General features: G+C 45.3%; 1 protein-coding gene across 3 annotated transcripts in view; it reads right to left on the bottom strand.

Annotated features, from left to right (window-relative positions):
- Positions 1-13452, bottom strand: part of DNM3 (dynamin 3) — a 187147-nt gene that overhangs the window by 11022 nt on the left and 162673 nt on the right. For all 3 annotated transcript variants that reach the window (XM_055815066.1, XM_055815064.1, XM_055815065.1), the window contains exons 18-19: positions 10224-10450; positions 9305-9541 (exon numbers count right to left, since the gene is read on the bottom strand). In XM_055815066.1, the coding sequence (XP_055671041.1) occupies positions 9305-9541; positions 10224-10450 (464 nt within the window). The remainder of the gene's footprint in view (positions 1-9304; positions 9542-10223; positions 10451-13452) is intronic.

Genomic DNA, 13452 nt, shown 5'->3' with positions numbered 1-13452 from the left:
CTTCTAACTAGCTCACATTAAGCAGACATAAAGAATTTACCAATGAAAACTGTGGACTAAGTATGTATTTAATAACTCCCTGATGTTGCTGCAGAGACTCCCCCTTTGAAGAGCTCAGTGGGGTTTTGAACGGAGGGTAACTCTTACCCCGGTGCAAAACCTTTTTGTAAAAACGGAAAAGTATTACATTTCTTTTTAACCTAAGCAGCACCTCCCGTTTTCCCAGTTTTAAAAGAACTCCTAAAAGCTTCAACTAGGCAAATGCAGAGTTTTTGCCTCTAAGAAAAGAAACTAAATAAAGCAAGTCTAGACTTAAAATTCGATCAGAAACATATGGGAGCTCTTCCAGCATTTGCCTTTTGAGAAGTGCTATCGCTCCCCACGCCGAGGCCACAAAGTGTGCTGTCAGGAAGGCATGGCTGCAATTACTGCGGGGGCCCCGCGCAGAGATGGCTTCTCTCCTCAGAGCACAGCTAACTTACTTCTAAAGAAAAGGCTTTCATTTCCACTTACATTTTACATTCTCGTTCGCTTGTGACCACCAGAGAACACTTGTGGAAGGCATACACGTAACTAGATTTTACGATACATCCTATAGATCTGAAACTGTAAACAAAAGTCCATTATTCTCTCCCTTTACCAAAGTCTTGGTTTCCCTATAACACTGCCCCATCGGAGTTTCCTGATACGTGACATTGTCTTTGCAGAATTTAATGAGCAAATATTAAAAGAAAATCTCTAAGCGGCTTTTAAGTCTGACCACAGGCAAATTTTATTTTAGGGGTCAATACCAATCTGCCTGTCAGGCATACAATAAGAGGATAAAACAGTGACTGACTTCGGGTGAGGAATAAATGGAGTTTCTCATTCAGGTGACAATTTAGAGAGACTAAGTCGCTTGTTATTGGGATCGTTATAATGCCTTGACTAATTTTATTTTTATACAGTTTTCCCTGTTTCGGTAAGATCCTGAGACACCCATACAACTTAGCCACTGCTTTTCCTGGTTCTTGTATCAACCTATCTAACTTCTGTATGGTACCTTCCCACCTCCATCAGCCTCTGGATTTGGAAAAAATCCAAACCAGAAGCGAAACTACACTAACCGTCGTCGTTGAAGAATAGAGGCAAGATGTGGCCTGATCAGTCTATGGTCCATGCACACACTGAAACCTCCTTCTGGCCCACAGCAGATGCAGCATGGCTACAGCAGTCTCCCGGACATCACCGCAGGGGAAAGCACCGTGAATGGAAGAGGGAAAACCAAGAGGAGAAAAGGCACATGGTACTAGTGACAGAGGTTGTAAGAAAGTAGGAAAAGCAGAAAAAGGATGATGACATTAAGAGGAGTAAAGCAGGAATCATGGACAAGAATCAGGAGGAGACGATGGTTATGACAGAAATGAGGAACAGCACTCAGCAGTGATGGAAGGAAAGAGTAGTTGGGGAATATCTGCATGAGATGGTCCCTCATCCCCGTGTAACGGCCCAAGAGAGTAAAAAGTTCTCAATTTGTTTCTGCACTGGAAGATGCCACTTTTCCAGCCACGACATGTCACTGGTAAGCATGCCCACAGGGCTGCTGTTGGTGGGCAGGTCAGGAGGGGAAGCACTGAAGCAGCCAGCACGGCGTTCGAGGACGCCTGCCGCTTCTGAAGCGGCCCCTCAGCTGAACAGGTATGTGTGGGGCTCCCTGCTACACACCTCAGCTACGTGCACAGCTCAGCCTCACTCCTCCAGGGGACCCAGCAGCGCAACCTTCTGTTAGTGGAACAATTTTTGTGTGAAGTGGAAGCAAGTTAAAGTTGTTAGATTGTGCTGTTTTATTGGATACCTATTTCTTTTAGGTGAAAGAAAGAAAAAAAGAAAGAGTGCATGGGAAGAATGTATCCTTCCACTAGCCACCATTACACTGCAGCAAAATAAATGTCCATTAATTCAAATGCTAGCACTGTTCCATAGCATTAGGGTTACTGAGGTTCCACTGTGCACAGTTTAACTTAACACAGATACCCCTTCCAGAGGCCAAGAGGTCCAAAATATGATGCTCCACTAGATTAATTTATCATTTGCAACTCAAGCTACATTTTATATGTGACCATCATAAATTAACATATATCACACATGCATACAAATATGTTTGTATGTTTATGTGGGTGCTGCATTTTCAAATTAGTCATTTCAGGGAATTAATGTGTCATATGGAAAACTCAGCTTGAATAAACAAAAAAATATAATTCAATGGAGCAACCAAGAAGGATTATTATTCTTAACAAACTGTGTGTTCTTGTTTGCCCTTTAGCAGGGAACATGTCCAGTAAACAAGCGTGCAACACACTAGTGGAGGACTGTCCCAGCCTTTCAGAAATTCCAGGTCGGGATGGTCCAGAGGATCAAAACTGCCTGTGGAAGAAGACAGGAGCACTGTGATACATTCCATATGCTGGTCTACCTTCCTCTGGATGATAACTGAAGGGCCACAAAAGCAGCAGGAGGAACATCTCATCTTTGCCTAGAAGCTCAAGTCTGGTGTACTGGTCTGTGCTTAGCCATACTGTTCAGCATCCGCGTGCACGAGCCATGTACTCGCTCTTTGAACACCGCACCTGCCTCTGCCCACTCTGTTCTTCCGACTCGCCTTTGACCTTCCTCTGCCTTTTTGCCTCTCTCCTCTTTACTCACCTTGGTGCAAGAAAGGCAGCAAACATCCTGCTGTCACCTCCCGCTGCAGCTGCACCTCTTCTTGTCCCTGGGGACAACTAACGTGATTATCAGTGTCAATGTCATTAACGTAGCCATTGAGTGCCCTCATTCACTACCGGTCCGATACAGCCTGCCAGGCGCAGGAGTTTGAAGGGGAGCCTTTTAAGATGCCTGCAGGTTCAGGAAGTGCAAATCCTCACTGCTCTCTGTATTTACTGTCATATGTTTTAATTTCTAGCATAAGACAGGCTACAAATGCACTGCTATTCTGCCCACTCTTTCGGACAAGGCAAGAAATTTCCTGCTAAACACCTTTGCTCCAATCCTGCATAGCCTTCATGGCAGCTGTCATTAAATTACTCTGTTATGAGATGAAATAATTGCTGGGACAAAATACATCTTCAGGTTCCTGTATTTCTGGCAAACAACATTTGCTATTGTTTGACTCTACTTTCCTTTTTCAAGTTGAGAGACGCTAAAAATAAAACCCACTTCCTTCTACTAACAGTATCTTGAGACAGAAAAGGCTAAGGAAGCACAAAAAAAAAGAAAAAAAAAAAAAAGCTTCTGCTGAAAATACTGGAATACATTACTTACTCCTTCAGTCTACCAGCTGACACTCCCAAAGCAGGCTGCCACTGTGTTTGAGGACTGCACTCGCAACCCCATCTTTATCCCAGAATTACTTCTTTCAACTCTTTGCAGGTTCCTTCTTTTTCTGTCTTCCTCCCTCTTGCATCATTTTGACTCACCCTTCCTCATCACATGGGACTGGCCTCCAGTAAGAGTAACGAAGAGCCACTTCCCAGCTTGACCCTCTTTGTTGAACTTGGAAAGTAACTGGCAACAGTCCCGATTAAACGGATCTCTCCTAGTTCACCTCATTTTAAAAACATTTTTTTGTTGTTGAATAAGGCAGGAACAAGTAGCTCAGGAACCATACTAAAGATGATCAAAACTACCTGATACACAATAAATATGATCAAACCTAAACTCCACGTAGAACAAGTGACTCTTCAGAGATATTTGTTCAACTGTCATAGGGTATTTCCCACCAGAAAATTCTCAGACTGCTGAAGATATGGAGAACCTCCCTCTGGCTGATGGAGATGCTGATGGGAGTCTGAGTCCGTGGCAGTGGATACAATACCTAGGCTGCAACATCTGACACCCCATGAGCTTTGTGTTACTTGATCTTCGTGTTACTTGATTTTCAAGACCTGGAGGAGAGGTACATGAGGGAGGGCAGCGAACAAAATCCTATTGCTAGCCTAGAAGGAAGCCACCCCTCCAGGGGCAGCAGGCAGGGAAGATCGGTATTGCAGAATTATAATGAAACCGCAAAAATTGCTGTGGTATTTTGCATGCTTTCGACACCTGCTCTGACTTCCCTTCTGGCCAATCCCTCCAACATTTATCTTTATTCAGAATGTTGCTTCTTTCATGGCTTTGGAAGCTGCAGGATGACCGATGGCCACAGGTAAGATGACCGGTATTCCTCAACTGCTTTTGCACATGGCACTATGGCTACTAAGTATGGCAGTATGGCTACTACACTGCTACCTAAGTGGTGTGGCTGGTGTTTCTAATGGTTGTCATAGCCACTGACACCAGGCTGCTGTTAAGAAAGATTGCCAAATACTGCATGTAATGGTTTGAAAACTGTCTTAAAGAAAACAGAAACGCAAGGAGCAGGAGACAGTTTCACAAAGGTGGCAGAGAAGGGGTAAGTTGGAAAGAAACCCAGATGAGATGGTGAGAAAGAAAGGAGGGAATATGAGGAGAAGGGAGACAAATGTACCAGGCAGGAAACCAAGCGAAGGGAGAAGGTGAAAGAGGAAGCAAACAGGCTGGTCAGGACAGCGACAGCGCGGAAAGGGCTGAAAAAAGGAAAACCAAAATAGTGATAAAAGAGCCAGTGGAGGAGTGGGAAAAGCAGAGCTCCTTTCTAAGAGATAAGGAAAAATAAATGGAGTCTCCTGCCTGAAGCAGCCAGCAGCGAGAGGAATGTATTACTGGGCGCGCATTTCAGCAAGAAATGTCAATCAGACTGGTAACAAATGACACAGGGGTGCCTTCCCCCGGGGCAGCAATCACAGGAAGAATAACCAAGGTTCTCATAGGTCTGGTGATTTTGGGGTCCTTGGACAGGCAGAATTGGAAACATACTGTCGAGGGAAGAGCTGTCTCTCCGCCTGAGATGGGCTCTGGCTTCGCATCACCCATGTAGCCATGTATTCTTTTGATCACAGGCATGAAATGCAGAATCAAATTGTTATTCTTCGCTTTTCTTTTTCCCCTGAAATTCGGCAGGATTTTGAAACCCCTCCATATAGCACTCTTGTCTCTTGGCTTGCACGAAACACTCCTAATTGCTGATTATACTTGTTGAAAATAACCTTCACTGAAGATCCATTCCAAGAGGACAAACGGATGCTACTGCCAGCCGGAGCTGTGCTCTTCCACTTGCCTGTTCAGACTGAGATCACCCAACTCACCACGTAAATGCTTTAAGATGGGCACTCATTCATCCTACCAGGAGAGTTTGATGCAATGGGTGTTTGATTATTATTCAGATTCCATTTAAAAATACACTAGTAAGCTTTTAAGGCTGCAAGGTCAAAGGTTCAGCAGAGAGGCTGAGGCAGGATAACCGTCCTGGCCTTACATGCCTGTGCACTACGACAGGTTTCAATCAGAGGTTCATGTGCAATTTTTGCAAGGGATCCCCTTGTCGTTCAAGGCGCAGGGTTAGCCACTACATTAAATCTTTCCAAATAACCTTAATCTAAGTAAGAAAACTTACTTAATGGTTGATATTTGGCAATCAAAGAGCTGAGTACAGAGCCTGCGGACCGGGAAACCGTCAGGCAGCGATGCTTTCTGCAGCACTTCTGACTTGGGCTGGAAATTTCTAACTGTAATTACTGTCAAGTATAAATACTTTTTTGTGTCGGGTTAGCAGAAATACGTAATGGTGGCTTACAACATAGATTAGTTACAAACACAACAGGTCATATAATTAGCCTCAGTGGCACAATAAAACGTAGCTGCATAGCAGCCATCATGCCTTCCATGCTGGCTGGCAGAGGGTTGAAGTAAATTGTCGGGGGAGGATGGGACTGTTCACAAACAGCACAGCTTGATTTCTCCTCCTGTGGCATGCTTCATGCGTAAAGGCCACCCTCAGCCCCCAGGGACTGAGCACCAGCGTGCCTGAGGGTGACACACATGCTCAAGGGCATTTGTGTTCCTGCCTGCTTGAGTGGATGGTCCAGCCCTTCATGACCCCAGGGTTCCACATCGAGTGGGGCCACGTATGTGTTCACGACAAAGCAAGTAAATCTCCAGCACTTCACTGCAAAAGCCTCTGTGAATCCACAGTAGCACTGCGGAGCAGGGACACGGAGGGAAAAGGGGAGCACCATCCCACCCCACTAACACCAGAGGCAATGCTGCCAGGAGAAAAACATTTCCAGCTCAACTGTTTGTGTGACAAAGCTGTGATTGCCATTCAGGACATTTAAAAGCCATAAATCAAAGCATCTCCAGTAGAACAAGAGCTGATCGAGATCAAGCGTTCCAAACACACACCATGGTAAGCTGAAGTGGCTCTAGTGCCTGCCTAAAGCCATCTTACCAAAGCCAGCACACAGCTGCATTTTCTTTCAAAATACTACTGCAGCCTTTTAAGAGAGAGGGGGAAAAAATCTAAATTCTGGCAGCGGGGAATATTTCACAAATCATATATGCTTTGGCATCCAGCCCTTCAAGCCAGGGGCCTTTCCTCACAGGCTTTGCTGGGAGAGATCCACCCACCTCAAGTGGGATTAATTAAAAGAGGCATGTATCATGCAAATAGTTTCTGTTTCCTTATAGAAATATTCAGAGCACATAACCCAAACCAGCTTTAGAATCAGAGCGAAGCAAGGAAGAAAATTATTTCCTGCTCCCCTCACCCTTTTCCTTTCCCTGTACAGTAAAGCAAGGACCACTGAGAAAATGCTGAGAGCTCACTATGTCTGCACAACTCCTTTGATTAAACGCTAATGATGTGGAGGGAAAAGAAGGATTTTTTTCAAGGCAGGGGCTGTATCTCACTATAAGGTACCCAGTTCTCCAAACCAAACGTGTGGTCAGCCGCTCGTTGGAAAAGGACAGTCCAAGTCTCACCCCTGAAAATGATAATTTTCTCTTAAGGCAGGACAGGAGAAAACAGAAAGCTTGTGCTTCTTCACCGCGTCAGGGTTTTCAGCTCCATGTGACGCTGATGGGGCCACAAGTAAAAGCTCCTTCAGACAGCTAGATGAACTTTAAAAACACAGCTTTCCTCTCAGGGAGCTACACTATTGCCCTAGATAGGAGAGATCCTGACACCTCAAGGAATCGTCGTGGAAAATGCTGGTGGGGCAGTCAGAGCGCAGAGCCCCAGCTCAAAAATAAGTCACAGAGAAAGCTCAAGTTTCCACAAGAACTCTTCCTCAAAACTATTTTGTTTTCCCTTTTAATATCTCAGACCTATTTTCTGAGTCAATTTCCTATGATCCTGCAAAGGCTGTTATTAAAACCAGACCAAGCGTAGCAGAAATTCCAGGGCTCAAAAGCAACGTTTAATAGGCGCAGGAGCTGGCCGCACCGTCCCCCTCAGGTGATTTTCCCTGCAGCCCCTTCCCTGGGATTTCCTCTCTCAGAGTTTAGTCAGCAGGAGAAACCTGAAGTTTCAGCAAAACGGCAAACCCTTCCTTCATTCTTAAGCAGCTGAGATTTTTATTTTTTTTTAATGTCTGAGGCTTTCATAGCTCTAAAAAAAAGATAACTAGGATCCAGTCCAGAAGATGTGTATTGCAGATATTTTTTCCACAAAAATGTCAGGCACTCATACGTTCAATTATATACCCAGCTACAGCATTTTAAAACCACTGACCTCCTTTTATCAGCCACCGCTTTTTGCCTGCCACCAGTGGCAGTCCCAAACCGAGCTGCTCACCGGCTGCTTCCCCAAGTGTCTTTTTTGTGTTAGAAAACTCCTTTCTGGTCTCTATCCCACCTACCACTTACTTCAGCATCAAAAAGATTATCGTCAGCCACGCTCTGGGCAAGCCATCCCAGGACAGCAGCGCTCATGCACAGTCACAGCCAGACAGGACAGATGGAGGGGACATGCTCATGGCAAGCCGAGACGCCAGGGAGCTATGGTTCTCTCCAGCAGTACAACTGACAAAACGCTGGACCTCATTTCTGCATGTAGTATGTGATTTATCCCCTGATGGCACAGGGGACACACTGGGTCCAGTGCCCTTCAGCTCAGTGCTGGGCTCTCCCAGTGAGGGGATGCTGCTAGGACCCCCGCCCTTAGCACCAAGCCTGCTACCCAGAAAGGCAATGCTGGGTTTCCCCCCCACATGGCAAGCTACGGGACAGCCATGAAGGTGAACGAGAGCATTGTGTGGTTGGGCACTGATGTGATAATGCCCTTTTCACACCAAATATATAAAAATACTTCATTCCTTTGATAGGCCTCATTTATTTATTCTTCTTACTATAAAGGGTCAGTGCGTTAGAAACGCTGAGCCTCAAACTGAAGTTACTGACAACTACAACAGATCTCATCTATTTAAAAGACAGGTTTTCTCCAAAAATTCTCTTCTCGATTACTGTATGTAAAATTGAAAACGTGCACATTTGCTTTTCGTTTCTAATTAACTGTTTTTTTGTTGAGTTTTTTTTTGCAAACTGTGACTAATTTGAATGTAACAGTTAATTTATTAAAAATGGAGAAACCTCTTTGCTCCAACATTGCCTAATCAGCCCATGCCTCTCAGAATTTAGGAAGTTATCGAAGACCTCAGAAAAAGAGGCTTTCATATATATGTATCTAAATATATCTATCAGTGGTTATGTGTATTATGTCATTGTGAAAATACATATTTAGGACATCTCATTCATATAACTTACAAAAAAAGCAGTTAATGCCACACAGAATTATTAAATATGGAAAGCTACTTTAGAAAGTACTGATAAATGGAAAGCCCTGGGAAGGAAGGGAAACAACGTGGCAATGAAAATCCTGTTCCTTAACTAATTGTTTAGTACTATATGATCTACACTGTTAGCCAACTATGGACTATTTTCAACTGGCTGTAAATTACTTGCCTTGTGGAATAAGAACCAGACTCCTATCAGTTTGCTCCACTGGTTCTACAAGGATCGCTCTTGTTCTCTCCCAGAAAAGCCATAACTTCTTCTGGTGAGGACTCAGAAGTGAGTCGGTGTGCCCCTGCCCATCTTCTGACAGGAGACAGGTGACTTCAGCACACAAGCAGAACAGGGGTTCTTAATGTAAAAAAATCTAGTGTCTTCAGACTGACCAGAATTATTATTTTTTTCCCCCCAGGAAAAAACTTATCTTTTCAAAAAGTCATATTTGTGCTAAAAAATGGTTCCTTAAAATGCCTCTGACCCTCTGCAGGGGATGCCCGGCTTTGCTTTGTTACAAGACATCCTCATCAACAGCGCCTGGCCTTCCAACACCATGCAGAATGTGTCCGTTATGCTCGAGGGAGAGAACCATGCCCGGCACCAGGAAGATGAGACACCTTACCTTGGGACACTGGGAGGAGCCCGGGTCGGCCGGGAGGGAACCTGGGGGGGTCCCCCAAGGGCTTCACCACCACTGGGAAAGGGCGGCAGTGGTCCTGGGCGGAACGGGACCGGGGGAGCCCCCGACTGAGGGCCTGGAGATGGGATTGCAGGAGCGGGTCCTCGGCCAGATAAAGGTCTGGTCGGGGGGTTGTTTAATGTAGGTCTCCTCTGCGCTGAGGGACTCGGAGGGGGTGACCTAGTGAAATATCAGAGATTTAAGAAGTTCAGTAAGGTGGGTTTTGTGGTTTTGGGGTTGGTTTTTTTTTTATTTAAAATAAATTATTTTTTAAACAAAATTTAAAACCTTTGTTATGCCTATGACAATTGTTTTTTCTCAGCATTTCCCTTTGCTGTCAGTGCCAGAGTGTCACACACATTTAAATGTCACCCGTTTCCCACAGACAGCATGCTTTGCAATAGTCAGAAATAAACATACAAGCAAAAAGGTAAACATGATGGATTTTAATATTAGAGTTCTAATAACGTTCTGTTAAGTGGATTTTCTAGGACACGGAGCCCGAGATACTGCATTACTATAACAGCTTGCCAGAAGAGGCTTTGTGGGTGCGTAATTGGGGCAACAGAAGCAGCTGCCATCTGAAGCATCAGGCAAGCGGTAAATCCACTGGATGGTCTTCTACAAGGCAAATACTCCGCATGGTGCTCACATACGTATCCACAGAACATGTATGTGTGGGAAAATGTTTTGATTTCCTTTACGAATGTCATTAAAGACCTGGAGGAGCATCTGCCCAAAAAGACAGGCGGGGGGAGCCAGTGATGCTGGCAATGTCTGTCTGTCCTAAATTTTGCTGCAATATGCTGGCAATGTCTGCCCGTCCTAAATTTCGTTGCAATATGGATTTGAGGATCCTTACCTGCGGGCATGCTGAAGCCAAGAGTCATCTACAGGCGGGGGTGCGGGGGTTGAGACGGTGCTGGTGCTAATGTCGCCGATGATCGCTAGGGCTTCCTTTAGGGCTTGGTACATGCGGAGCATTTCATCTCGCCTCTGTGCCTGTTCAGCTGACTCCTCCATCAGAGTATTTTGGTCCTCGGAAGAGTACAAGTGAGCCAGGAGCTCTGCGTTGATAAATTCTTTTACCTGTTTCATCAGACAAAAAAACCAAACACACCACACACCAAACAAATAAACAAAAACCCCTACTGAAAATGCACTACTGAACAAATACAGCATAAGATCCATGGAACCAGGAGATAGCTCGATTTCATCAGTTTCTCCTGCCACCTTACATCAGTTCTGCCGGTCACGCAGTTTGTGTTCGGTCAGATCAGGGACTACAAAGTGCTGACCCCTGGGCTGACAGTGCAGCAGCCTGAGGTCTAGCTGTGCGGCCCAAGGAAAGGCTGGCACATGCGGCTGGGCAGAGCGGCTGGAAAAGGACAGGCTGGACCTTTTGGTAGCTGCCCGCACACAGATGGGCTTCACACGATTACGAAGCCATGTTCCAAGACAAGGATTCACATGCCAGGCTGAGATGGGTTTGTGTGGTCGCTCCACTGTGGCCTTTTTGTGGTCTGGCTTTGAAACACTGGGTAAGGTTGGATAACTCTGGGCTACGTCTCTGAGGTGACACCTACGTTTACAGCTGATTTCAAACAGGCTTCCCAACAGCTCCCAGGAGCCAGCTGGAATTTTGGTCCCATTCTAAACGGCTGATGGAGAGGTAAATGGCAGCCATGAGCCATACCATCAGACACTAAGTTCCCCTGGGAACTGGAATTTTCAGGTTTTATAACATCTCTGTCAATTATTTCCTTAGCAACCCTTTACCGTACTGTAGATGGTGTTTTTTATCTTCAACAATTTTCTCAGATTCTAAATACCCCATCCACATGCATTAGAAAGAAGTCTCCAAGCAATCTAATATACTGCATTGATTTCCAGCTACGCCAGCCCTGGTGATGGAAACCTGAGCCACATTAACAGAGAGAAAAAGCCACAGGTACTCTGATTAAACAAGACTGTGGTAAACAGACCAACTGCTGACCTACTAAATCCTTGCAGCTGAGACTTTCGTTGCTGTTCTGATCTCCCTCTCATCTGGCTTTTTGCTCTACAAAGCTTTTTTGAGCTGGAGATACTGACGGCGATACATTCCCGAGATTCTGATTACACAAACCTGAGCTCCCTTTGCCCAGGGGCTTGTGCTGGTTTAGTAACGTTGATTTAAATCCTGACAGGTAGGCTAAAGCGATGTTTGTGTTCAGACAAGGTCAGTAAGAGCAAGCAAACTGCACAGGCATGGGACCCTTTATGGTCACCTAGCAATGAGACAAGGCACCCAGGACAGATCTTGCAGGGAAACAAAACCATATTGCCTGGGCTTGGCTGTCATTTCCCATTCACGTATGACAGGAGATGCACAAATTCTTAGCAAAGCCTGCAAAAATTTTCCATGAGTCTCATGCTGTTTTCCAGTAGATGGTACTGATCAAGAGCCAGAGTACACTACTTTCCCCATGACTGCCAAAAACTCCACATTAAAAACAGATATCACAGTTAAACAGCATCACATTCTACTCAATGAAATGAATGTTTTAATGGCATCACTTCAAAAAAAGAAGAAGTCGTCCTAAAATTAGATTAAGGCCAGAGCTGATTGTAAAAGCATTGTTAAACCACAAATATCTGTTTGAAAAAAATCAGCCTGTGACAATTATCATGAGAGATCCCTGTTTGCCACTAGCAGGAGACTCGAGTAACTCCCTGAACCCTTCTGGAAGGGAAGGACGGTTTTTGGATCAACCTCCTGCCATCGGGCACACCATACTAGACAGAGGAAGACCTTCCATAACAGCCACTTTCTCCAGCTTGGAAAAGAAAGGGAAAGTGACACTCACACCTTTGCTCCTTTCTAGAAAACAGAAAGACTCCCAGGAATGTTTGAAAACATTTTCCTTCACAGACATCAGACCTGCAGTCAAAGCTGAGCCACGGCAAGCATCCAAAATGCCAACGCCACAACGCCTGCCCCGTCGCTCCAAAGTGGGGTACGATGGGCTTGCGAGCCCACCCATCAGCGGGCAGCCCACGACAGCCAGCATGGCCTCCAATGCACACACAAACCATTCCTTAATGCTGTTTGCTACGAACAACTGCTTTGGAGTTTTTCTGCTCAGCTGAGCCTAGTATCAGCACTGCTTACAGAGGATACGCTGTCTACCGTAAGACCACCCCTCGTGTATAATCTGCGACAGCCCGGCACGAGGAAATACAAATTCTGAAGTGCGTGTTTTGTTTGTGCATGTTTGAGTTGCTAATGGTAATTCAATGCAGTTCTGTGTGGTAAATGTATTTTCTTTTAAGGTAATCAGCATCCACCCTGAGGGAGGAATGAGGGACGCATCTGGAATGCAATGATCCAGGCTTAGGCCTCAGAATGTGCTCAGGGACAGCATCTAATTATTCCTTATACACTGAGTTTGAATCCAATACTTCCCTCAAATTGTAAGTGCTCACTTACAGGCCCACAAAGTGGAAAAGAAGTTCTAGGACTTGGGAGGTCACAATTGTCATGGAAACAAACTCCTTGAGATCCATTTGTTTCCAGAGTTTTGGAGGCCACATGATGGTGCAGCAGAAAGTACAGAATATACTCATTAAGGCGGAGAGGGGGTGCTTTCCCTGAACTCCTGGTGGATGGGTTGGACCTCTGCAGGCTCCAAGGAACACAGACACACAACTGAACAGAACCCATCGTCCCTCACGGCTCCACCACTTTCCAGGCCTCTGCACAACCTTTTGGCATGGCTCAGCAGTCTCCATTTAAGCATTTCTCTCTCTTTTCAATAGCGCCGCTTTAAAAATATATTGGTATTTTAGCTGTTGTTCTTACTGTGGCAACTTACTGCCTGTGCTGCATGGAAACAAGTGCATTAATGCTTCTAGGCTCAGTCTTCACGGTCCTTTAAGGTATTTTGATTCTTTGCCACAAATTTACATTCTAGGATCGAGGTGTAGGTCTTGGCTCACTTGCAAGCCCAAGCACGGCTATGGGCTAGGAGGTCACCTGAAAGGCAGATGATGTTTTCAGTGTGTCAGTTCTGTGTGCCATGGTCAGCCAACATGGCAGACCTTACCAA

Source organism: Falco peregrinus, chromosome 10 (assembly GCF_023634155.1).
Source record: "Falco peregrinus isolate bFalPer1 chromosome 10, bFalPer1.pri, whole genome shotgun sequence".
NCBI classification, from domain to species: Eukaryota; Metazoa; Chordata; class Aves; order Falconiformes; family Falconidae; genus Falco; species Falco peregrinus.
This window is presented reverse-complemented; position numbering and strand designations above follow the sequence as displayed.